The 27,618-nt window shown below is 32.7% G+C and overlaps 2 protein-coding genes across 5 annotated transcripts; one reads left to right on the top strand and one right to left on the bottom strand.

The window, feature by feature from the left end:
• Window positions 1-2,541: 2,541 nt before the first annotated feature.
• LOC129938996 (daxx-like protein) lies at window positions 2,542-21,670 on the top strand. 4 transcript variants are annotated; one of them, XM_056046846.1, is made up of 7 exons: window positions 6,646-7,358; window positions 8,485-8,904; window positions 8,968-9,679; window positions 17,633-19,413; window positions 20,326-20,554; window positions 20,626-20,806; window positions 20,865-21,670. In XM_056046846.1, exons 1-7 carry the CDS (start codon window positions 7,320-7,322, stop codon window positions 21,406-21,408), a joined length of 3,906 nt encoding a protein of 1,301 aa, XP_055902821.1. In that variant the 5' UTR covers window positions 6,646-7,319; the 3' UTR covers window positions 21,409-21,670. The 4 variants fall into 4 exon arrangements, with proteins under 4 accessions (XP_055902822.1, XP_055902821.1, XP_055902819.1 ...); XM_056046847.1 differs by lacking the exon at window positions 6,646-7,358 and adding an exon at window positions 2,542-2,652 and having other exon boundaries at window positions 8,485-9,679; XM_056046844.1 differs by having other exon boundaries at window positions 8,485-9,679.
• Window positions 21,671-22,274: 604 nt separating this feature from the next.
• On the bottom strand, window positions 22,275-26,647 carry LOC129940755 (dynein axonemal heavy chain 1). The gene is made up of 2 exons (XM_056049204.1): window positions 24,115-26,647; window positions 22,275-22,940 (listed from the first exon to the last, which is right to left on the bottom strand). Exons 1-2 carry the CDS (start codon window positions 26,599-26,601, stop codon window positions 22,299-22,301), a joined length of 3,129 nt encoding a protein of 1,042 aa, XP_055905179.1. The 5' UTR covers window positions 26,602-26,647; the 3' UTR covers window positions 22,275-22,298.
• Between the last annotated feature and the right edge of the window lie 971 nt (window positions 26,648-27,618).

The raw sequence follows: 27,618 nt of genomic DNA, 5'->3' as shown, positions 1-27,618 counted from the left end.
TAAAAGAAGTGTCAATGCATATTTTGTTTTGAATATGTATCCGTTGGCTTGGAATGGTTAAAATTTGTGGATCTTATTGGAATTGTGGTGGAGTTAAATACAAATTTTGTAGGGTGTAGCATATACTGAAATGTTGTTATTTCTGAGGTGAATATAAAATAATATACGGGTTGTATTCCTTTATATTTATTTAGCTAAATATTTGTTTCTTTTTTTTTTATTTGCATACACATTTTAATATATTTTGTATATGAATACCTTTTATTCTTCTGATTTTTTTCTTTTGTTTTCAAAATAAAACTACCTTCTTTTTAAAAGAAGAGCATACTTCTTTGATTTGATTTCCGAACAAAAACCCGAGTACCTACACTTAGTCCAAAAAGTATCCGTACAGCAGCCTAAATTTGATGTTTTAAAAAAAATTGTGATTGTGATTTGTTACTTGTTTTTAATATATTGTTATAGTAAATACTTGTCTCACAATCAACAAAAAGATGGTGTACGGAGACTTTTTGGACTATGTGTATATAAAAGTGTTTCGTAAGTCAAACTAGAGTGACAACTCTACTAAGTTCACGTGAAAATCCAAACGGAAAGGAAAGAAACTAAACCTACACTTTTAAGAAGCAAATAAGGTCTGGTTATGATTTTCAATTTTTATATTTTCTCGTGACGTGTAAGTAAAAAATGAGTTAAGCTGTACACGTGATATGCATCTGGTACAAAAACCATAGCATACGAGTGAAGAGAATGGTTGTCAGTGTATACACTTTTAAGAAGCAAATTGGGTCGTTTTATGATTTTGCGTAACCATTGGAATCAAAATATTCTTGCAAACTTCGAATAGGTCAACAGAAATTTAATATGGGTTTTGTTATGTTATGTTGCTTTTATTTTCTCGTGACGTGTAATTAAAAAAAAGTTACGCTGTACATTTTTTTAATTGAATACAATAAAAGATCTACACAAAACTTAAATATTTGTATTTAAAAGAATAAAAGCAGTTTTATTTGAGAGAATGTGACATCTTTTTTTAAACTACGATAAGCTCTGTATTGTAGATAATAGGATCATATGAGAATAATAGCGTTTTCTGCTATGTTTGTCACGGGCAATATTGTTTTGTTATTTATGCAGACGAATGGAGTTCTCCTTTGACTTTTTTAAATAGATTTATTGTTATCTCACTCCAAATTGGTAGGTAGTTAAAAAAAGAGAAAGGGTAGTAATGGAGATATTTGTTTGAATGGGTGAGTTTATATTTCTAAGAGCTAATTGTATTCTCAGAGATATAAATAAAACTTCTCATACAAGCTTCTCTTTTAAGTCAAAATTCTGAAAAAAGGTTATTAATGATTTTATTTCTCAAGTATTTTCTGTCGCAAAATTCAAAAAAAGATAAGAAATGAAAAACTTATTTGATTTCTAAATCAAATTCTGTTTATTTTCAAATTTTCTGCTTTCAATCTGTCTGGACCAATTTGCTTTGTATGATCGTTTGATCTTTCCTAATTGAGCATGGAAATATGAATTCATCATCAAGAATAGATATAAAAACAATTAATTGCATAAAATATAGGTACACGAATTATCGAACCACGGTTCAATACTTTTAACCTTTCATTTCAAGAATTGCGATTACAGTAATTTTCATGTAATATTGTCTCACAATATGAAAAACAAATTGTAGAATTTAAACGTTCTGTTTTAAATTTTGTCGTTTTTATTAATTTCTTTATAACAAAATTCAAATATAACGTAATTTACCCTACATACCAAAACATGTTGCCCCGAAAACCACACCAACTAAATGCGTTGCATTTATATACAAAACTATTAGGAAAACATGGATTTGGTGGAGACTTCCGGTTGAAAATTAAAACTAATAAAAAAAACAACCCTTGCCCGTTTAATGCTTATTTTTATTTCTATATGCTTTTATATGTTCGTTTGAGTGTGGAACCCATGGTGAATTGAGTGGTTTGCAGACACTTTCACCTCGGTTATGTATATTATGTGTAATAAAAAGGTATCAATCGAATTAGATTAATCACTTTGGCATTACATTGTGAACCAAAGATACATAAATACACACATTTAATTCAAGTGATGTGATTGTGATTAGGACATTACTCTATATGTGAACTAATATGGTACTCTTGTGATATTGAGAAAGAGATATCAATTAAGTGCGGTAAATATAAAAGTTATTTGTTGAAAGTATAAACTGCATCTCTGTTTGCACTTTGCCCGTCATATTGATCAAGTATGTATCTAACGCCACATTAAGGAATTGAAAGTGATGGTAATGGAAAAATAAATGGAAGTGGGGGAGTGTACTCTACCCAAGGTATCTTTTCTTTTTGTGGTCAGTTACTTTTTTTAAACAAGAAAAGAAAAACGTCTCCTATGCCGTGGTGAAAACTGAAAATAAAACATCGGATTCGGATATCGGCATGAGGTAAAGTTAACGGAAATATAAAAATGACATGTGGAAAACTAATGCAAAGTGAAGTTTGATTTCAGATTTTGTTCTATTCGAATGAAAATAAATGAGGACATTTTTTTGTTCAGACGAATTTTTGTCTTTGAGAAAAATTGAAAGTTATCCCAACAAATAAGAAGGATGAAAAAAATAATTATTTCTAATAGGTAAGTAACTTAAATATAGTGTTAATTTAATATCCAGGTTAGATATACATCCAGTTAGAAACTGGTTTACGATATATGAGCCCTTTATTTTGAAAGTGGCATAGTCACTTCTGTTTTAAGTTGAAATATTTAAGATATTTGTTATACCGTTAATTACCAATACTTCTCTCAAAGAAATCTCAATAGTTCTCAACTTATTGAGTGCAAATTTTTTAAAAATGAAAACATACCGTTCAATTGTATTTAGTGTTGCCATTAACTCGTTTTTTTTTTGTTGAAAAAGTGACTTATGCCACTATAAAAATAAACGGCTCATATTTTACTATAATTCTAGTACAATTTCATTTGGACCTATACAAAAATTGCATGCAAAGGAAATATAAATTAATTGCAACATTTCGAGATGTAAGGACTCATAATTTTCAATCGCAGAAAATGTTTATACAAAAAAAAAACAAGCTTTTTAACAATGTGACTTGGGTTTCGTTGAGAATCTTCATTTATTGTTAAAAACAGAAAAATGAAAGAAATATAACTTATCCCCTTCTTCATCCATACGCAATTTGGCAGTTTTTCATTGAATGAATACTTTTCATAAAAATCTTCGTCATCTATTTCAAAGGTGTCGATTCAGGTTAAGTGCTGCTTTTGTTTTGTGTTTGGTGGTACCATTTTTCAAACACACAAAAATGTCTCGCAATGTAATTTTTTCAATTAGTTTCCTTATTTTTGAAGTTTTATAAAGTTAAAAACTACTTAAACATAGGTTCTGTAGTGTTTATTTTTTAAGACTACAGGCTTTTGTTTAAAAATGGGTTAAAATTGTTTATGAATAACTGGAATTTACTTCAGCAAAGACAAAACCAAAACTTAGCAAATAACTATGAGTATGGCCCATATTGTGTTATTTTTCCAATTTACGATTCCGTTTTATCGCATAGTATAAAAAATCGCTTAAGTTGACTTAAGTTATTTTATTTGATGGGAACGATGTATTAATATAATTTTCATTCATTCAAAATTTGGGTGTTGTATTGAATCCCCAAAAAAATCGGCACGGAATATCCCCAGAGACGTAAGACAAATCGACAAAATCACCAACTAAACAATTTATTTCGTCAAAATCCAGTATCTATGGACATCTTCATCTATGTTTGTAGTTTTTGGAAAAACTCTCATGAATTTCTGTTATTGTGATAATAATATGAGAAAATAATGATTAACAGTTTCTAAATAAAACATCACTACGGCGGCATGCACTTCTCAGTCTCACTTTATTATTAATAGAGAATCATAGTATTTCTGCTGGCTTAGTGAGTATAAGTCTTGTTTGTAGTATCAAATGTTCCTTTTGTTTTGGAATAAGAAATAAAATGGATGATGTATAACTATTATAACACACTAAAGAGCTAAGAAGTACTTTCTTTTGTATACATAAGGCATTTAGAATTAACAGATACTTTTTTTTCCTTTTCGTTATATCGCCGGCTGAATGCTTAAATGTCCCACAGACCACTTTTTCGGAAAGCTGAGTTAAAGATGCAGTTATACTAATTCGTATGTTCTCTTTCGTTTGGTGCTATTCTCGTTGCTCTATCTCTATTATTAATAAAGTTACAAAAAACAGTTTTGCTCCATAGACCACATATTTTCGGTTCTGTTCGTGCTTATTTGCCGAATATCCAAAATTTGTACGAGGTGGGGCAGTTTTTTTTATTAAAGTTTTAAAAACAGACGAGATGGCATATAGAGCATGTAACCCCTCACAATCTATTGAAACCAAGTGACATTTTTCCTGCTTATGTGCCCTATATCCATTTTTCTAAATCATTTATAAAATAAAATTTAAATACAAACATTAATTAAAAACCAAAAAAAATGCTGTCTATAATTAATTAAATATTTAATGATTATTTTTCGGCGCTTCAATTCTGGTTTTGATAGTTTTCAGGGCTGATTAAGTAATATCTGCTGTGTTTATAAGGATAATTTCTCAAAAAAGGCCATAATATATACATATTTTTTTAATATTTAAATAATATAAAAACGAGGTAAAAATAAGGGGAAACAAATATTTTTAATAATATTTCAGGTTCACAAACAAAATAAATGCCTTTAGAGTATTCTCAATAAGGTTTTTATCGATAATATTCAAGCATTTTTCTGTTTTTACTAAAATGGATAAAAATAGTAAAGGTAAAAACCAAAAATAGTTAGTTTAAAAAACTGTGAAAAAATACTAAAACTTAATTCTATGAATGCTGAAGTATTTTTTAAACCAATTCCGAATAAAATTGAATGTATTTTTCTAGGAAATTTTAAGAACCAAAGTTCAAGTTGGGTATTTTTAATTGTAAAGTGTGATAATACTTTGTCATTTTTTATAATTTTTTTAACGACTTAAAATTAAGCTAATGTAATATGGGTAAGGGCTTAGCCATTATATTAATATTCTTTTTTGGTTTATATTTTTATCACTACAAATAGATTTAAAAAAATTAAAAGTGCTACAAATTTTATATTTCATTATTATTTTTGCTATCGTTAAATTCCCAATGTTAAAAGCATAAAAGTTCTATATCCATAAGAAATTTGCAGTTTGGTTTTCATAGATTTAACAATCGTATGGAAAAGGGTCTATATCCATTTTTTACTTTTTCTAAACTTTTTTTTTAAATAACCATAAATGTTTTTAACCCTAGGACTTCAAATTAAAAAAAAAGAAATATTCCAATCATGTATATAAAAATTCACAGGTCGAAATTTTCAAATGCAAAATTACGAAATTATGTTTCAAACCTTAAAATTCGTTTTCTAAGGAATAATTTTTTTGTATATGGGTCATTTAAGCATTCAGCCGGCGATATGTATATTTTATTCGCATTATAGTAATACGTTTATTATGAATTATGACTGTTTGTTTCATTTCCAATTTGTAAAATAAATGTAACTACATATTTCAATAAAGTTAACAAATATTATAAACATTGGTATATCAAGTCTTTGAATTGCATTTCATGCAATATAAATGATATCTAATATATCCAAAACATGTATGTAACGTAATTTTTTGGGTTATTATATATTATATTATATTTTCTCTTTGGGGATTTTGTGGCTGGGGGTTAAAATTTAAAGATTATGTATTTGGGGATTTTCCTTTGGGATTACAACCCTCAAAATTCATATAAAGTTGAAAAAAATCGGCATATGTATTCAGAGATCTTATTAAAAAAAAGTGGTGGGAAACCTGAGTTGATTGCTATTAAGAAAACCAGACTTAAGACTTTTATACAAATTTAACCAAATATTAATAGCAACATTTTGTGTGAGATTAATCTCATAAATTTAATAGGGCACATGATTGTATGCACAACGGAAGATTCTGGGTAGTAAAATGTATGTCCCACAACCATAAAAATGACAAAATAAAAGTTTGAATTTTAACAGCTGGATTCAATGTTAATAATGACGTATAATAAAAAAATGTCTAGTTTGTTTGACAAAAATAAACTTGTAAAGGCCAAGTGATGAAAAATATTTTACCGAAACAATTTTAAACTTTATTTTCTATTCAAATTATTTTACATGCGAAGCACGAATATATTTTTCATTTTCTTAGATAAGTATTAATCTCAATAGAACAGGTTTAAAATAGGAAACACCGTTGAATAGTAATTCATTAACATCGTCAAAAATTAAAGTACATTTGGGTGCGGCGCTTCGTAAAATCTGAAGACTTAAACTGCTCTTTTCACTTCCTCTCCACGCAACTCCATTACTGTTCTAAGGGTATATAAAATCGCTAAATAATCACCTTTAATCAACAACTTGAGCAAGTGCTTTACGAATAAATTACTAGAAATAATCTACAAATTTGAAAAATGTTCAATAAGAAACAAAAAACAGGGATCATAACTCAAAGTAAATCATTATGTGTTTTTTTATGTGCAAAAGTGAATCTTTTTTTAAATTGAAATCATTACATAATATTTTGTATCTATTTGTATCCAATTTTAACGTACAAAACTGTTTACGAATTCGAATGTAAAACCCCAAAAATTAATAGTCAAAAGTTAAACATGCAAACAAATTATTAAACAACCCTGTTCAACAAATTCTCACCTTCTTCTTATCTGCCAACTCACCACAAAACATACATTCCACACCAACAAAAAAAAAAAAAAACAATTATAAAAAACTACCCAAAGCACTCACACAACTTCCAAACAAAAATACGCTCATTTTATTTATCTCCTCTACATATCAATTCAACCACTCCGACTCAACAGTAAAAAAAATAAAGACAAAAACGCGAAATGTCAAACAAAATTCTCCAATTACAAAAACATCGAACAAATTGTTCATTTTCTGAACAAAAAGAGAACAATTATCATTTTTTGTAGAGAAAGAAGTCGATCAAATATTACTTCCATTCAAAGTCGGATAATAAATAAAATCATTTTCTATTTCTACCGCCGCGACGTAGAAACAATTTTAGTGCGAGTGCGAGTTCCAGTTCGAAGAAGAAAAATCCCAGACCGCCTGTTTTTTTCCTTTTTTTTTGTGCAAAATTCTCCACACACAAATTTATTGCATTCATTTTCTTAAAAGTTTACCAAACAGAGAAAAAGCAATAAAGAAAACCATTATCGGTGTTGAAAATAATGAATTCCATTATCGTCTTGGACTCCTCCGATGAAGAGGTAATAAAAAAAGCAAAATAATAAATACTATATGTAATTTAGGACAGCTATATTATGTACAAAGAGATAGAAGAATATATCCGCTGGAAAGTGAGAAGAACTCATATATATCATTATACATACTTCCCATAAAAATAGTGGATTGTAATTTTTAATTGTTTTTTTTTTTTGCTACTTCTCCTGTCTTGTTGGAGTGATTAATATTTTTTTGGTTACGCCATTTATTGTTAAATGGAAATGGATTCCAAAGATTGAAAATTGTTTGTGATTGACTTTTTAATTCTTGTCTAGTGTTTGCTGTTTGCGATTTCAAAATAAGAAAATGCCTAAAGAAATAGTTGAAAACTAATTGTGCAAAGGGCATTTCCCATAACAAACTTGTTTGTGAAAAAAGATTGGCGTATTTAAAGTTGGTCGGCTTAAGAGAAGTTGTAGATTTCCCGCCTTTATGGTAAATTTTCTAAATTTAATACATTTTTATATTTTTGTGATTTCAAATCATAATATTAAACAAATTTGTTTAAGAGCTCTTAGAGTTTTGTTTTATACTTTGGATCTATACTCGGTTAATGGCAGGGTAGCCAAAAGTTGATTCCTTGGTCAATCGTCTTTTCGTTCCTTCTACTTTTTCAATTCAATTATTCTTTTTGTAACATTAAGTAATATTTTTAATTCTTAGAAATGAAAATGAAAGAGGGTGTTTTTGTTTTATGGTTAAATGGTTGACAGGCGTTTGGTGAAAACTAGCATACAATAAAATTAATGACACCTTCAGATCGTAAGAACATAGGTTATTGTTTTGTGCAAGTTAATACAATTAGATCTATGAATTTTAGTAGAGATGTGTTGAAAGAGACTTGTTCAAAAAAGTCTACTTGCCTAGCAGAGGTTCATTGAAATACAAAAAATGGTATAGTAGTTTACTGGCATTAATTTAAAAGCTTGTAACATTTAAAATAGCCGTAATTGAGCTGTTTCTTAGCATTAATGTTTATTTTTCTGTGAAAGCTTTTTTTAAATGCAATACAAATATAATTTTTAAATTTCAGGTTGATAAGTTTTTTACGTACATAGGTATATAACAGTATATAACTTATTACAAAACAATTGTTTTTATTTGTTACAGGGAGGTACCGTAAAGAAGAAGAGAGGTGCGAGGAACAACCACCAACCTCAACCCCCTGTAACAGTGCAGCCTCCAATGGCCAGAGTAAATCCCGTTAAGGCACCTAATTCGGCAATGGCAGTGAAAAAAACTCAAGCTCCTCTCCCGAATGACAATTTTAAGATCCAGCTGCCAAGCAAACGTGCGACCCAGCCGTCTCAAAGTGACCTGGTGCCACCAGAAAAGCGGGTGCGACGTGTCAAACCGACGACAGTTATGCGTAGTAACGATGAAGAATGGATCAATAGACAAAACACTTCTCAATGGAATGGTGGGGATCGTCCTAAGGGGAATAACCTGACAACTAACAAGAATGTTGTTAATACTACAGTTAAAGCCACTCTAAGTCCAGTTGTGAAAAATCCTGCTTCATTGAGCCAGGTAAATGCGAACCGCGTTCAAAATAATAATAATCGTAACAATCTAAATCAATCTACTGCTAAGGGGGCGGCGAACTTTGTGCGAATGGCATGGAATGGTAAAAACCCTAAACCATCATCACCGCCAGTGGTTGTTAATAAAAACATAACTGCAACACTAAAAGAACAACCCAAGAGCCTACCAATTCCTCCTGTAATCAATAAAAATATAACAGCCACAGCTAAAGATCCTAATATTGCTTCATCGCTCTCATCGTCACCGGTTTTTAATAAGAATTCAGTAACGATTAGAAGAATAGTTGTTAATGACGATCGCCCAAAACCACTCACTCTGGCCAAAAGTATCACAACCCCAAAGCCACCGACTACGAATCCAGCCATCATTAAAAAACCACTGGCAACTTCAATAAATGTAGTAGATCCCTTAAAAATTACAATGTCGCCCAGTAAGAATCTCAACAATTCATCGATCAAAATTGCCCAAGTAAATGCGTTATCACCGGCAACACCCACTAATCAATCATCGACTAGTATAAGGAAAATTGCATCTACTACTGCTATTGAATCAGGCAAGGGCTACCAACATCTACCCACATTAAAGCGAAATGAGAGCAACGCTAAGGCCGTGCCGCAAGATCCTATTGCGGTTGTGAGTACATCGCCAACGATGCTTTATTCAAGTCCACCTACAGTAAAGAAAATGGTTAACGTAGAACTTCCTACTAAGCCTACAGCACCGTCGACAATGCCAGTTATCTCGAAGGTTTTCGGTTCAGGTAAATTAAATAGTATTACTTTACTCTATAATAATATACTCCAAAGTTTTAAGAAAAACGAGATCTAAAGGCGTTCCGAGTCTTAAGTTTTTCAAAAAATGTATGTAGATGTGAATCAAATCAAAATAGTGTTTGAGTAGTAATCATTTTACCGCAATTTAAATAAAATTTTGGAAAACTTCAAACTATAAAGTCCTTTGCAAGGAGTTTTACTCTTGGAGTAGTTTTAAAAGGGGTATCGAATCGTATAATAATAATAATATGAGTATTAGAATTTTTAACTAAATAAAAATCATCTAGTTGTTACCTGTATTTCTACAGTGGCTTCCACGAATAATCGGGCAAAGAGAATGCAATGTAATATACCTTTAGGAGTAGTAGAACTTATAATATAATTTTATAACATATTTAAGCTCAAAATAATGTTGAGTACAAAAAACTGTATTTCTCACACATAATCAAGCACCCACTGTTTATTCCCTGTAGTCACTCTGTAATGGTACTTTTGCCGTCAAACAATATTATTATTAACCTGGTGTTATGGAATACTTTACTAACATTTAAGTTAGTTTCCTCCTTCACGTCGAAAACGAGCCAAAGAGAAAACAAACTTCTGGAAAATTCAAAAAATGGCCGTTGCATATAGCCAGGTTGGTAAATCAGTACGAGGAATATCAAAAATTGTAATATGAAGCGCTTGTATTATAATTTCAAGATGTAACAACGGAAATAGGATTGGCAATGTGAGCAGAAACGTTATGGAAAAGAAGCTGTGAAGCACGCGGAGGTCGGTCATGATATGAGGGTGTGTTGCAAGTTCTGGTGTTCGGAACTAACATGTTGTGAAAGGTTAAATGTATTTAACAGTAAATATTTTAAAACAACTTTTGGGGTTCAGTTTCAGTGAGTTTGTAATACAAGGCACTCTCATCTTCCACCAGGAATACTACCCAAAGACGATATCTTGTACAGCAAGGTCATCGTATTGTATAATAGCCCTAAGGTGCTTAAATAATAGAAATTGTGACCTAATTAAAATTGAACATATATTATATAAACTTAAAACCTTAAGAAAGCCATTAAATCGAAGGTATACGCAACTAAGTTCTGAATATTAAATGTCCGATTACTTGCGAGGTGTTAAATTATAGAATTGATATTGTTTTTAATATTAATAAATAGCTTATTTAAAATAAAAACGTTTTTGAATGTCATATTAAATAGTTATACACTCTTCATGTTATACATTTATATCTTGTGTAATCGTGTCCGAATAGTCGTGGGAGCAACTGTATGTATAAAGTGAATATTTTTCATGTGTCAGTTTGTTTCGCGAACTGTGTCGAAATTAAAATTGACCAAAGTTATTTTAATCAGTTCGCTATGTTGAATTTAAATTTTTTTAAATACTTCTGCATTTCGAAGCTTCTGAAGTCTAAATCGATTCAGCCATATTACGAATTCCATCTTAACTCGAAACTTTTCTAACTATAATGGAATTTGTGATAGACCTAATTGTTTGCAAAGAGATACCTGTAGGAGTGTAGGGTTTTTTGAAATTCTATTAAAAGTCTGAAAAACATAAAAACCAATAAATATAATTACATACATGTATCATCTTCAATCGTATTTTAGTGTTTTATAGTTAGTGTTTTATAGTCATACAAAGATTCCTTCAAGACGACAAAGTTATTCTTTTCAATTTTAAACAATCTTTTTAATAATTTCACTGAATATTCAAATACTCATAGGCTACTTTGATTTTAATTTATATAAGTGATGCGGAAGTTATTTAAGTAATGACAGTGAATATGAAATGAATAACTGAAGTATTTTATTTTGCCTTAGGGTGCAAACTCAATAGCCGCCCTCAAAATAAAAATAATTTTATAAAGTTTAAATGATTGATAAAAATAATAAAAAATTTAATACTAACTTGCTGACTTAAGGTTGTGCTACAGTCCGGGCCAGACCTGGAGCTCAACCAACATGCGTCTCCAGCCAGCTCGGCCCCTAGCTAGCTGTCACCAGTTTCGCACGCCAAGTTGGTTGAGGTCCTGTCCCACCTGGGTGCACCACCTGAGTCGCGGTCTTCCTCTACGGCACCGTCCCTCGGGATTGGATTCAAAGACCTTCCGGGCTGGAGCGTTGATGTCCATTCGCTTTACATGACCTAGCCATCTAAGCCGTTGGACTTTAATTCTGCTAATTAGGTCAGTGTCGCTGAACAGCCCGTACAGTTCGTCGTTATATCTACTCCTCCATTCTTCATCTATGCGTACGGGACCAAAAATCACCCGAAGAATTTTTCTCTCGAATCATCCTGAGACGCTTTCATCTTTCTTTGGCAGGGTTCAGGCCTCAGCGCCATTAATGAGAACCGGGATGATGAGTGTCTTATAGATAATGATTTTAGATGGTCGAGAGAGGACTTTACTTCTCAATTGCCATCTAAGTCCACAGAAGCAGCGATTTGCAAGAGTTATTCTTCATTTGATTTCAGCGCTGGTGTCGTTGTCTGTGTTAATAACGGTGCCTAGGTAGACATAGTCCTTAACTACCTCAAAGTTATAGCTGTCCATGGTGACGTTTTGTCCAACACGTCGTTGTTCAATGTCCTTTTTTGATGACAGCATATACTTGGTCTTGCCTTCATTGACCACTAAACCCATCTTCTTCGCCTCCGTCGCAATGCTCAAAAACGCTCTACGGACATCACGCTTTGATCTTCCAATTATGTCAATATCATCTGCGTATCCGAGTAATTGGATGGACCTTTGGAAGATTGTGCCTCTAGTGTTAACGGTTGAGTTTTGCACAATTCCTTCCAGAACGATGTTGAAGAAGTCGCATGACAATGCATCGCCTTGTCTAAAACCTTTTTTGACATCAAATGCATCGGTGAGATCTTTTCCGACCTTGATAGAGCAGCGTGCATTCTCCATCGTCATTCTGCACAAACGTATAAGTTTGACAGGGATGCCAAAACTAGACATTGCTCGGTAGAGCTCTTCCCTATAGATGCTGTCATACGCGGCTTTAAAATCGATAAAGAGATGGTGGGTATCGATTTGAAGTTCCTGTTTTTTTTCCAAGAGTTGCCGTAGTGTGAATATTTGGTGGATAGTGGACTTTCCTGGTCCGAAGCCACACTGATAAGGAATAATCAGGTTGTTGACGAACGGCTTGAGACGTTCACATAATACGCAGAGAGGATCTTATATGCAATGTTAAGCAGATTGATGCCTCTGTAGTTGGCGCAATTTAGAGGGTCTCCTTTCTTATGTATCGGGCTTGATTGTATTATAAAGCTTAATTGATATATATTATATTATATGAAACGTAAATAACATACTTTGAAAAAAAAATTATATAAATTCTCTTAGACTGATATTAAAGTTGAACTACCCCAATCGGTACCCTTTATGTATCTCAAGAATTTTTTTAAATTTTGCCAAAGTTCTTTGTTATTTTTGTTTCGGAATCTGCTAAGAAAATTAACTGCTGTGCAAACATCGGGACGAGTACACAACATTGCGTACATCAAACAATCAATAAAGTTTCGACAAGGAGCTTTAAACTCTCCATCACGCTTTCTTTTCTGTATGAATTTGCCTGCTAGAGGAGTACTTATGGGCTTACAGTTTTCATTATGAAACATTGTTCATTTCATTTTAAAACATTGTTTTAAAAATTACTTTTCTTAGAACTCTTATTCCTAAAAACAACTTTATTTCATTCATATCAACCATTTCGAATTGTTGTTTTAAATGGATTTTGAAGTTTTTCATAGTGTCTAAATCTCCTGATACAATCAAAAGGTCATCAAAATAAAAAAATGAGGTAAACATTTTGATTTGGATGTCCTCTATCTAGAAAATATAGATAATGGTCGTTAGGTGAGTTTTTAAAATTAATTTTTTTTTTAAAATTTCATCGAAACATTGAAAAATGTTGAAACCAGCACTAGCTGATTGTTTCAGCCCACACATTGTAGCCCACACGTTGCTTTATTCAATTTACATATCAAATTATCACTCCTTTTGGTAATACCTTCTGGTATAGTCATATAAATATCTTCCTTTAGGGATCCCTTTAAAAAAGCTGACTTTACATCCATTTGATGGATAAGTAAATTGAATTGGCAAACGAATGCTAGAATAATTCGAAAGTTGGGACGAATGTTTCGATTTAATCCTGTAAGTATTTTTTGCTAAAACCCTTAGCGACAAGCTTAGCTTTATACCTATATGAGTTTCCGTTTAAATCATTTTTAATAGTAAAACCATTTACATTTTAAAATATTGTTGTTAATTGTTCTTTGTACAATCGTCGAAATATTGTTCACTTCCGGTGAATTAAGTTCCTCTTTTATGGCTTCTAACCATTTATCTTTATCTTCCATTTCATTAATTTCTTGGAAGTCTTTTGAAATTAATTTAAAAAAACATTTTCATTATCTCCCTGTTCCTCTTTATAAGAGACTATTGGCAGATTTTTGATTCTTTCACTTTTTCTACAGTTCCCATCGCCAGTTTTAAAGTGTTTTGATTGAACATTTTCATGTTCATCACCCGTTTCCATAATACCGGATTTATCGGTTTCTATAGCACCGGATTTATCTGTTTCAACGGATTTACCTGCTTTTTCATCATCATAAACTTTTTCAGTGTTAGTAAATTGAGGCATTTTAAATAATTCCGTGGAGTCTAAAACTGGTTGATATTTTAAAATTTAGTTTGTCAAAAATTTTCTTGGATCCAAAATTTTATAACCATTTGGCTCATAGCCCACAAATAAACCTTTAAAAGATTTTTCTTCAAATTAACTTTTCCTATTTTTAGAGCCAAAAATGTTTAAGTTACCTATGTTTGGTTTTCTGTTATGCCACATTTCAATTTCAGATTGAGCGTAATGCTTTTGTTGGGGAAATATTTAATAAATGTGTAGCAGTTAAAATTGCTTCTCCCCAAAAATATTTTTGTAAATTCGCATTATTTAATATAGCACGAGCTTTTTCGGTGAGTGTACTATTCATTCTTTTAGTAACCGAGTGCTGCTATATGGGACCATCAAATGATATGTTTTGGCCTTTTCCTTGAATAATGATTTCATATCATTTGAAATATATTCACGTCCATTATCACTGTTAATTTGTTCTGCTTTAAGACTTAAATGTTGTTAAATGTTACTTTTAGCAACGTAGTTTCAAAAACTTCCAAAAGATCTGACTTATGAGTTAATAGATATACCACAGTGTAATGGGTGAATTCATCGAGTCACAAAATAATTGTTGTTATCTATTGTTACAGGGGTAATTGGTCCACATATATCCGAATGAATTATTAATAATTTGAAAATTTTAAACGTGATTGTTTTCCATAAATACATGCTTTGCACATCAAATTAGTAGGAACGAGACTTCACTATCTGCAGCCATTTTCCTTTCTCGCATTTCTATAAGTTAGTTTGTACTTATATGACTTAGGCTTTATGCCATAGTATATATCTTTCTTACAGGTATTATTTTCTGAATTAGTTTTTAGATTCAAATAATAAAACTGTATTATAATTAAATTCTTACATAACTCACCCTTAACGAATATTTCGTTGCATTTTTTAATTACACCTTCACCATTGTTTTCAAAATGTATCGACATCTTCGAACAGACAAAATGTTATAGGGGATCTTCGGTGAGTAAAACACGTTTTGTAGTACGCCTTTAATGCCATCCTTAGTTATAACGTCGATGGTTCCTTTTTCGTTGACGTGCAGCGTTGTGTTCTCCTTCGATTTCCAAGGGTTGGTCCAGTTGATTCAAAGTTAAAAAATATTCACGCTTGTTGCTCCAGAATCCAGCAAAAATTTTATTTCATTATTCGCTGTACAGTTATTTATATTATATTTTGTTTTGACAATCATAAAAGCAAATTTCTTCTAACTTGGGATAATTGTTTGAACTGCCCCAGATCTGGTCCATTCCTTGTTTGAATTGAGTTTGATTGAGTTTTATTCGGTATTCAAGCAGCCTGGTTTTTACAAATGCCAGTGTCAAGTCCTTTTCGGCTAAAGTTTGTATGGCCGTCACAATTCCATCATCCGATGGATGTAGCGAAATTTTTACATTTTAATTTATTGAACCATACAAAATTTATATACATTTGGCTTAATTCTAACATAAATAATATTTAACAATAACTTTAACTAAAACATTTCTTGGCACAAAGGGGGCCTATCTTTATACATTGATGAAATTCAAAATTTAACATGTGTTTAACATAAAGTTGATGGCTAAAAAAAGTGTCGTCGGTGAGGTTCATCTCGGGTTGTTCAGTCCTGGTTGTCCTGATGGAGGTTGGTTTGGTGTGGCGGTGTTCAGCCGCGGTAGTATGCTGACTCCAGGCCAGCATAGAAGGAGACGTCGTCGTCAGTGGTGAGTTTGTCCAGGATATCGATACCACAAAGGTATCTCGGGTCCGGGTGTCGTTCTTGATTGGCCATCCTTCTCATTAATCTCTCTCTAATCTTCCTCTCGAAGACTTTAAGTCTTTCCATTGCAGTTTTTGATATGGTGAACCATATCGGAAAACCGTAGGTGATAACCGGTCTTAGCAGTTGTTTGTATATCAACATTTTCGTTGGTTTACTTAATCCAGTTTTCTTCTTCAAGAGAGGATGAACTCGATGGAGTGCGATGTTGGCTGAATGTAGCGAACAAAGTAAATGTGCCATTTTACCCACCTCGTCGACCTGAGCTCCTGCTGCAGGTTGCTCAATGATTAACTCATCAAATTTTTGAAATGATCAAATAAAGAAATATCGCCTTTGAATTTAAATGTTAAGAGCTTCTTCTGCACCGATAATTGGGTGGCCAAACTTTTACACTCATAAATTTCGTCGAGCTTTTTTTTTTATGTGCAATGCTGTCTTTTTTTCCAGTTATCATGCCAATCATTGTAAAGTTCAGATGCTCATTGATGCATCCTTTTGCGAATCACTCCATTCTCCTGAGTTCTTATTTTCGGAAGAGTTCTCTTCCAGTGCTAAAAGAAAATTTTCTTCAGCAAGTAAAGCTTTCAACCGAAATTTCTATATACTAAGCACAACAATAGTTAATTAATTAAACACACACAGAAAGCACTGACTGGGCACATAACCTATTGGGATTTTCAATTAAAACACAAAAAACACTTTCCAATTTTAAACAATCTTTTTAATGATTTCACTGAGGGGTTCCTACAAGGAACGAGAAACAAAAACAAATAACAATTGTATGAAAACTTAAAAGGATCATATATATTAGGGAATTTCCAATACAATATTCAAACACTCATAGGCTACTTTAAATTGAATTTATATAAGTACTGACAATTAAGTTATATAAGTGATGACAGTAAATATGATGAATAACTGAAGTATTTTATTTTGCCTTAATATAATACTTTTTATTACATAGTAAGTTTTAAAAATAAATAAAATTTGTAATCAAGTAAAAAAAATGGTCTAGGGTTTCTCATTCTAAAATTTGATTAAAAAAGTAATATTTTATTCAGTTTAATTACTCGTTTAGTTTAAAACTATTTCAAATTCTTCGCGCTTTTCGTGCGAAACGGAATTTCTAGAAACTTTCTTTGAACACAATTTTTTATTCTTGGTGCTAGTCGTGATTTATTTTAACCAAATTACTGTTTTCTAGTTACATACTCGATAGCAACATAGGAACATATATGGTGCAACCGAAAACGATAAACAAATAAAATTGTTGATCATAATTTCACATTTTTTCTGGGTTTTGAAAGCGTTTTGCACTTTTAACCGTACTATATGACTTATTAGCCAATCATGTGTTGGATTCTTTCAGAATAAACTGTAACCAAATTTAAAAAACTGAATAAATCTATGAACATAAACATTTCAAACAGTATTTTAAATAAATCGATTTATCTTTTTAGGTGTTTCTAATAAGACCATCAATGAGCAACAACCATTGATTCACTTAGGAACTTCAGTAATAACGAAAAATCAATCAAAGCTATCTGAGCCAAAAATATTATCAACAGGTGCACATAAAACCCCGCCAGCAATTATTAATAGACCAAGTGGTCTTATAGTTACCCCAATAACATGTACTGTCGCTCCAACTACAACAACAACAACGCCTACAGCTTCATACAACATGCCATCGAACACAACACCAAACACCAGCCGCTCAACTACAAAACAATCAAAAGCATCTATTAATCGTAATAGGGCCTACCAAGCGGCTCAAGCAGCTCAAGCAGAACAAGCATTGGCTTCAATGTTCAGTATGTTTCCGCCTGGCAATTACATGGGAAATCCACAAATGATGTATGACATGGATCCTTCAGGTGGTGCTTTTATAAATCCTGCCTGCATTCCTAATCGCCCAATACGTACAATGGAAGGGACAAGCTTTCCAACTGTGAGCTCACCTGGGTTCCATATGAACTATCCTAATTTTTCGGGTGGCTCCATCACCCCTGTGATGAGTCCTGGCCCAAATGCAAGCCCAACTTACAATTCAGGTCGTTCTTCTAAAAGTCCCGTCACCAGCACGGTTACGAGATCGTCGAGTGCGACCAGAAGTCCAGCCAGCTATATGGGTATATCAATAGATGTTGATCAGCCAATACCACCAATGTCACCACCGGTATACAATATGAATCACGTGCCGTTCAATGGCGATCCGTTTAATTTTATGCGAAACCCTCATAACATCCCAAGTCCATCATTTAGCCCAGTGCGATCGACGAGGAGTCCTCTAAATTCTGCTCCGAAAACTAGTAAAGGCGCTGCTGAAAGTTCCAAACCGCCAGTGTCGTCATCAGTGTTTCACAAAGACTTAGACAGCTTTGTCAAGAGTCCATTTAGCTATCCCCAGACTCCAAACAACACAAAAATCACACCATCATTCAGCAACGGCCCTATTATATCTTTAGATAGTCCACCGAAGAACGAAAATCTTGTCAAAAGCCCAACTCCGGTAGAATTATTTAGAAGTTCTTCAATTAATCTGTTATCATCAAGTCCAGCTCAAAGCACGATCAGCGACGGATCATCCATATCGGAGAAGTATTCCCATCAGCCTCTTAATGGGAAAGAAAAGTCATTGACTTTAAATACGGATGAGAAAAAATCTGGAAAAGATAATTCAGTGGAGAAAGTGAAGGATGATGACGAGCAGGAAAATGAAAAGGATAGGAATGAAGGAAGAGAAGAGGAGGTGGAGGAGGAGGAAAAAGAGCCACTTATACCTGAATTTGAAACCCTTCTTAAAACTTGCCGAGAAGCCGATTCCTCCGAAGATATGAACAGACTGATTGAAACAAAACTTATACGTTATTATTTTTCTGTACATCCAGACTTTGTCAAATCTCGTGGCTTTAAAAAGGCTGTGGTAGCAGCAACAGAGAGCATTAAGAAAAATACTGAATTAGTTTATTATCATCTCAGACCGGTTGTGGAAGAACTAAAAGCTCGTAAAAAGTGTAAAGCAATTGTAATGACAAATGATGAAATGTCAGCTGTAGCAGCTGAAGCCGAACAAGAGGGCATAGAAGATAAGGTTCGAAATAGGCAGATAAGGCGTCTGAATAAAGGGTTATATATTTTGACCAGGAAAATTCACAAGTTAGAAACAGATGAGGTGGATCTGGAAGATGAGAACTCGACGTATTTAATTGTGGAGCGATACAAAAAACGTGCATGTGAGGTGAGTTAAACTAAAATGATTGTTTTTATAAATTAAATTTGATTCCTCATGAAAATTCTATGCCTAGGTAGGTAGGTACAAAATATCCCACATCAAGAAGATGAACATCCTAACACTCTGCAGTAAACATCTTATATCTTTTTGTATGATTACGAAAATCATTCATTGTTAATTTTACAGAGTCTAGTCACTAATAAAGCATCAGTTTTTGTCGAGCGTTAAAATCAAGAAACAATGATTGCTATTAGTTTGTTTTTTCTTCTCTGGTCTTAACCTTAGTCGTTAAGGTGGTGTTTCTTTACAGCAGTCCATTTATCTGAGTGTTATTCTTTAAGTTTTGGGATATTTTTCGGGAAACTAAATATCAAACACAATAAATTTCAAAAAGGGCAATTTTTAATAATAATTTGAGACTTTAAACAGTTTTTTCCATTTTCTAACACAAATTTAAAGCTCATATGTATGAATATGTGAAATCTGAGTTTTTAGTTGCTGATTTACAAATCTCAGATAATACGTTTTTGTCAATAAAATATTTCTAAGTATCCGCTCGATAAAATTGTATTTATCTATTTGAGCTATATTCGCAGACGAAAAATATATGCTTCTCCTTAAGCTGTTAAGCCAAGAATTAGAGTATATTTATAAAATTACTTTAAAATTGAATTCAGTCCAATAAATTGCTTGTTCAAAAACTGTATAGTCCTCAGTTTTTACGTTTCTAACAATTTCTCCTCTGAGGACTATACAGTTTTTGAACAAGCAATTTATTGGACTGAATTCAATTTTAAAGTAATTTTATAAATATACGTTTCTGAAAGTTTAAAGTATAAAGAAAACAACTTCTGTTGATTTTTATTTGTTTTGAACTTCATTATAATTGGTATACCTGCTCTTAATTTGTTTTTCTAGATATACGATAAAATCTGTGATCTGACTGGCGAAAGTAAACACGCTCTCAGGCAAGTAAAAAAACCAATCACATTCAAGGAAACAGATTATCCGAAATTCAATAAAGTTGTTGAAACATTTGTTAACAAAACAAAAGAATTTCCTGATTTCGTTGATGTTTTGCGTATGTTGGAGTTTTGCAATGACCGATATAATTTTGGTTTACTCAAGGAAGAAATGACTTCAATCGGTGAGATAAACGAACAAGTTCGAATAAATACATTTGTATCTATAAATTGAATAAACTTGTATTTTCTTAAGCTCAAGGTGCTTTCATTAAAATTGGAAAACTACTACAAAGTCGCCGAAAAGCCGATCTATATGAGACTGTATCCCATTTTACATCAGATCTTGAAGATCCCGCTGACAACGATCCGGTACTTTTAGCTAAACTTACAGAAAATGAAAAAAATCAAACAACAATTGGCTCGGTAATAGATAAGTAAGTAAAAATGATGATGATTTCTATGCGATCTATTAATGGAGTACCTTTATTTAAGATATGCCCGTGAACAGGTGAGAAGAAAGGCTGAATCAACCAGTGTGTCTGATGATGAGGGTAATTCATCAGAGGACAGCGGTTCCGAAAAAGAATCCCATGATATGAAGAAATCAAGAACAACAAAAGATAGCAATAAATCTAATAACGAAGAAGAACAACAAAATAAAGATGTAAACAAAGATTCAAACAAAACTAACAGCGATGAGCTTTGTGAAAAACAAATAGAAGCAACAACTAATGGGACACACTCACCACCTCCAGCAGCGATTGTAGTATCCCCATCCCTTCCGCTGGCCAGTACGTCGGCTGCATTTCGAACATCACCTCCGCATGCTTTTGAATCGCCAGAAGCATCACCACGCCCTAGCTCTTTATCACCTCTATTGCCATCTTGCACATCGAGTTCGCTTAAGATTCTTTCAGTTACAAGCCTCAATGAAAGTGCTGACGTCTCCTCTCCAAAAAAAAACAACGACATTATTAAGCCAGCAGCTGTTGTCGGTTCAGCGGATGAAATTGTAATTTCAGATGAAGATTTATAGTCTTAGATTAGCATATGTAATAAATTATATGTTGTAACTTGTTTTTGTTTATTAAGTTTTTCACGGTATATATATAAAAAAAAATATTTAAAAAATTTAAGTTCCTTCTTTTTCCTAATGCCTGTTATTTAAACAAAATTGAAGGACATAAGATGTCACTGCGTATACTGTAAATAGCTAAAGAAATAATCTTTACATATAATATAAATATTTTGTAACATTTAATTTAAGCAAACATACAAATCACGATTTTAAAAAAGTGCGATCTAAAACCTGTTTTCATTTAACTTTATAAGTGTATGAGCTACGAGCATATTGGGAAGTTTTCCTTGAAACTATTTGCTATCGGAAAAGGAATGTCAAGCTGAAACAAATTTGGAGGGATCCATTGCTTTCAATTTTTGCTGCAGCAGGATTCAAGATACCACTAAAACTTTCGAGGGAAAAATATTTCTAGAGAAATTAAATTCCCTTGAAGATTTCCGATAGTCCAATTATGGAATGGTTTACAAAGGAAGGTTTAGAAAAAAGAAGAAAAATGTGGGCCTTTGAATTTTATTTAGCGATCGAATGGAACCCAGAAGGTGAGCAACCATAATCAGTTCTATCACGAAGCCCCAAACAAACTATTACTTAATACGTTTGTACAGAAAATCTCATTGGTAATAGTTTTTTTTAAGTTTCGATTACGAAAGAATTCATGACACATTCTTCGAGACTAATTTCAATTCAATTAATTTACTTTTACCTTTACTAACGGCCATCAGCCGAAAAAAATAAAAAAAAAATTTTTTTAGATTTGTTTTTATCTTTAGAAAAAGTTATTGGATATACTAATAAATTCGTTTTTTGGTTTAAATATTTTAAATTTTATTTATCATAGTTTTTTTTTACAATATATCAGTGCGACATTTTCGGTTCTTTTTCCTCTCGAGTAAAGCCAGTTCAGCTTCCTTTCGTAATCGCTCTTCTTCTTCCATCGCCATACGTATATTACCAGCTTCAAGTACAGCTTTTGCGGCAATTTCCTTGACTAGCAAACTATGGTCTAAAATTCCCTTCTTAATGCAATATCCAAAATTCATTGCAATTGAGAATTTTATATCAATACCAGATCGATGAGAAAATTCTTGCCAATGTGTTAATAACCAATTTTCGTTTTTAATACATTCAATTGTTTCATAAATTGGACGGAATTCTTTAATTTTGTTTAAATATACGAGTGCAATATTTTGAGTATCTGGTTTTTCGTTAAAAATTTCAACAGATGATTCCAGAATCCTGGTTAACTCAGCTACGTTTTGTTTTATATCATTTAAATCAATTGCAGTTATCGGATTACCAATAGTTATTTCTTCAAGTTTAATAAAATCTGAACATGCATTCCACATTATCCGGTAAGGGTTAAAGCTGTCAATTATACCTTCTAAATAATCCAAAGATAGTTCATCGTCTTCAAAAAGAATTTGCCTTTGTTTCAGAAGATTGCCAATGGTTTGTAATTCGGTTATGAGTTTCCAAGTTTTTTTGGCCTACAGGCACAGGAGATATACATTGTACACATATATTTAACAATAATATTACATAAAATTATATGTCTTATACATACAAATTTTGCCCTACAAAGTTCTTCAGTATTAAAACTTAAACTATTTCATCCAGTAATAAAAAGTAAATTTTGTAGATGTTATTATATCCCTCCCTAATACTCCTTAATACTCGGAATGGTTGTTAAAAAAGGGTGTTTTTATAAAAGTCGAAAATCTGCGTTAGGACAATCATCTTTCTACTTTGTTCCATTAATGAACACACTTATTCTACAGAACATGTGCAGGCCTTGGGTACGATTTAAAATAGTCACAAATGTTCATAAAAGCCACACAAAAAATTCTTTTGTTAACCAAGATGTCATTTATGATGATATGAACACAGAAAACATAAGGGAATTAATTTACAGTCAACTTCGCCCTTTGAACGTAAATTTTGACCAACGGCTAATTTGAAAAAGCACTTTTTTATGACAAGAATTACACTTGGAGAATTTGTCAATTCCTCGCAAGAGGCAGTACCCGTGAAAAAAAAACACAGGCAGGGATCGAACCTAAGACCTTTTACATGACAGTCCAACGCACTAACCATCATGCAACGGGTACTGGCATGCCTTAGTTGGAAGGTCATTTTTTGGCAGTTGGCCAAACAGATACTAGAAACTTGCCTAACTTTCAAGTCCCTTATGTGTTATGTCGTCTGAACCTGCCCCATATCTCCTGCAATTTATCTGCGTTTGTGCGATGGCAAATCTAATTTTGTGAACATGTCTAAAGTTAGGCAGACGCTTATGAAAACACACAAACTTGAAACTGAGTCTACTCTTGTGGATGATTGTTTGCTGTTCTGAGCAAAAATACTAGACGGATTTTAATTTAATTGTACAGTTATTCTAATGCATCAGAAAAACAATAAGGCTATGATTATAATAGAGATATTGTGTGAATTTCCAAAAACATTTTAAGTGCTGAGTAGGAAAAATTCTGCCATCTATAGTTCATATAATATAACGTTAAAGGGTGCCCCTGAGAAATTTTATACACGATGGACCACAATAAATTATTTCATGAAATGATACATGAAAGAGATATTTGTTTGGTGTTTTGTAATCTAAGCCATTTTTAAGTAAAGTTTTAATGTTTGAAAATATTAACGTACCTCCACGGCCACCTCCAGAGCCTTTTCATGGTCAAAATGCAATGAGAACGTCATAATTTCCTCATTCAGAGACTCCAATCGTTCCTGAAATGAAGCTAGTTCCCTTATTTGTATTCGCCTGAATTCTTCAATATCAATTTTATGCTCTTCTTTCATAACAATCAAACGTTTCATTATTTTGTGTGGCCATCCAAATGCTTCCCATTTCATGGCAAACTGCTGATCACTGAGGTTATAGAAAAATGAGTCCAAAATGTTGTATTCAATTATCATGATTTGAATACGTTCTCGCAAGATTATCAACTTATCCGGCACAAGTTGCATGAAATCTTTAACTTCGAAGAGATGTTCAATGGAAAGTAGTTTTTCATTCAATTTCCTATCAATTTCTAGTAATTGATCCAGAATGTCTTCATTTATTTTTAACATACGTTCCACATAATATAAAAATAATTTACGAATGATTTCAATTCTTTTATTGACCAGATACTTCTTGAGGGGTTCAACGTATATATCAAATGGTCCAATAACAATACTCTCCGGTAGAATTGCCCTCAAGTATTCTTTTTGCTCCTTCTGCCATATGATTTCACTTCTGAATTCTTGGGAAGACTTTTCTGACTGTGCAAATTCTTGAATGTACTCATCGACTACCATTTCGTGGAATTCTACAAAACATTCGTATTTCTGCAAGTACGCATTTAGCGGGATTACTGCCTTCGAATAAGAGGCATGAAGGCGATTGACATGCTCTATGTACATGTTTTCAATTAATTCCACGGTGTAGATATACAGATTTTTGTCAAAAGACAAGTTAAGTAAGCTGTCCGGTTCAATTATTCGAATGCCACAAGTTGACATTAGTGTTGTATATAGAAGTTTCGTTACTGTAGGCTCAAATTCAGTGGGATCAGTTGAGTAGAAGGGACCGTTGCAATTTACTTGTAAAACTATCCTAAAAACAGGAGGCAGATTCAATCTGTTAAATGGAGTTTTTAGCAGATCATTGGTCCAGACATAATCACTTTGAATATCCAAAAAATCCAAGCAAGGATTATTAAGCAAATGACTGTAACTCGTTATAGATTTTTCCAAGAGAATTTGAAGGGCTTCTTGCATTCGAAATTTTGTCTGAAGAAAGAATCTGAAGATTTTAGCAACCTTAAAGACGTTCCAATCGGAGACTGAAAGATCAAGCCAACCCTTGCCTATGCTCCGAAGGCGGATGCAAATCTTAGCTGAGAGGTTTTCCGGCCAAGAATATTTTAAATAATTGATTGTGGTTGAGGAGTTGCCCTCCTGAATACTTACGAATTCCGATAGAGAAACCGACTTCATAAGGAGATACGTAAATAGCGAAAACGATTCTATTCGCATACACTCTACTACTGCACTCATCATGGCTTGTATGGATTCGCTAGTGTAGAAGAGGGTAAGTCCACGGAGACATTTCGTTAAATTCTTTATCTCATCTGTTGTTGATATGTGCGGTTGATCTACATAAAGTTTTGGTTTTGTTTGAAATACTCCAACGGATGGAAATTCTATAGAATGATTACGTAAAAACGCCTGAAGTTCGAAAGACACCATAACACGCTGATATTGAATTCGTATTTCGTCGCAGATACTTTGGCAAATTGGATCTTCAAATGAGACATCATTAACAAAAGACAGTTTAAGTATTTGATTAAACAGTAATGATTGATCCATTTTTGGGGTTCTATCGAACAACGCACAATCTAAAAGTGTTTGATATCTCACGTTGGATTCGAAAACACTTCGTTGTAAAAGTGCTGATTTGATTCGTTCTAAAAAACAATATGGATTTTCAGCCATGAACATTAAATATATTCTATATATTTTGTGCATTTGAGCCTCTTTTAAATCGATTATATTGAATAGCAGAGAATCCAAATCATAGGTGTAAACTGCTACCATTTCCCATGAATAAACTCCACTTGAGGTCCTGATGAAGGCCCATGCTGGCATAGGATGTCTCACACCGTCAATTAGCCCCCTGTTGAGCCACCCAATGCTTGTGTTTGTATCAAAACTATCTTCATCGAAAAAGTGTAGGCTGATTCTTATATTCTCGAAAAATGCATCTATGTGCGATTTTTCCTGGATATCTTCGGGATTGAATAGATTCTCGCTTAAAATTCCTGCTTTCTCAAGAAGTTCAGAGATTCGTAATTTTGAATACTGACGTCGTAGACGATCGATTCTAACGGCACGAGGTAATTCTTTAAGTGGCACCTTTTGAATGGTTTGAACTTTTGGCTGAAGTGTTTGAACTGGAAATTCAACTTGATGCTTTCCAGGGAACGAAATATACTTTTGAGCAGATTGTAACCTATAATCGGCTTCAAATATAAAGTTACTTTCAGTGAACTTGCTGTGATGTCCATCATAAAAGGAATTAAAAATGGAATCACGCGAGTTGACAATGCATGAAGAAAGTAATTTACGTTTTCTCGAATCTGACATTGTCGAATATTTTGTAGTTTTTCTCCAAGTAATACTTTTGAAAGAACTTCCGTTCGATTCTAAGTTGTAAGTATAATATAATACAATGAAACTTTAATAACATTTTTAAAACATAATTTGCAATAATCTAAGAGCTAAGGGCTAATTTTTGGCGTGAAAGGAAAACAGTTGATATTAAAGTTGTATGTAAAGACATGTAGGTACCCGCATTTGTCCTGCGGAGTTTTGAGACTTTTAGGAAACCACTTTAAATTGGTCCTATCCGGAAGCCCTGGACTAACTGATTGCAAACATGTACATGACAGATGTCTAAGTGGCCACATGTTTCCGGCAGACGTCGTCAAGTGTGCATTTATTTTGGCGTTTTTGGACTTTTGAAAAACCACTTGATATTAAACGCATTTGAAAGCCCTTGTCTTCCTGATTTCTAATACTTACATGACAGACGTGTAGGTTGCCGCAGTTTCTAGACACACGCTGGTTTTTTAGGCAAATTTTTGAAAAATAGGCGTAGCGATTTAATTAACTAGTGTTATTGGTGTTTTTAAAATGGTTTTTGATGACAATCTATTGTAATGTGGATTATTTTAAACATTTGTATTCATACAAAATTGAAACTTAACTAGGTGAAGCTTCAGACAAACCAAACCATAGAATATCGTGATAAAAGTAGCGAATGCTTTGTGGTATATTATTAACTGTACTGAAAAGGTTATTTCTTGAAATAATTGTGAGTTTAAATGGGTTTCATATGCAATTGTAACTGACAAACATTTGAATTCAAAGAACTGCTTTATGTTATAAATTAATATGTAGAAGAGTAATGTTTATTTTCGACACGTAGTGGATTTTAGATTTTGCATCTTATCTTTTTATATAAAACATCTAACGCCACATTCAGGCTACGACGAACGTAAACAAAATCTATTTCTTACACAAAGCGGCTAGACAATTTTGTTTATAAAGCTAAACTTAAAGAAAAAATAAACGCCTTCATAAAGAAAGTTAAAATTGATG

Source organism: Eupeodes corollae, chromosome 1 (assembly GCF_945859685.1).
Source record: "Eupeodes corollae chromosome 1, idEupCoro1.1, whole genome shotgun sequence".
In the NCBI taxonomy this organism is placed as follows: Eukaryota; Metazoa; Arthropoda; class Insecta; order Diptera; family Syrphidae; genus Eupeodes; species Eupeodes corollae.
This window is presented reverse-complemented; position numbering and strand designations above follow the sequence as displayed.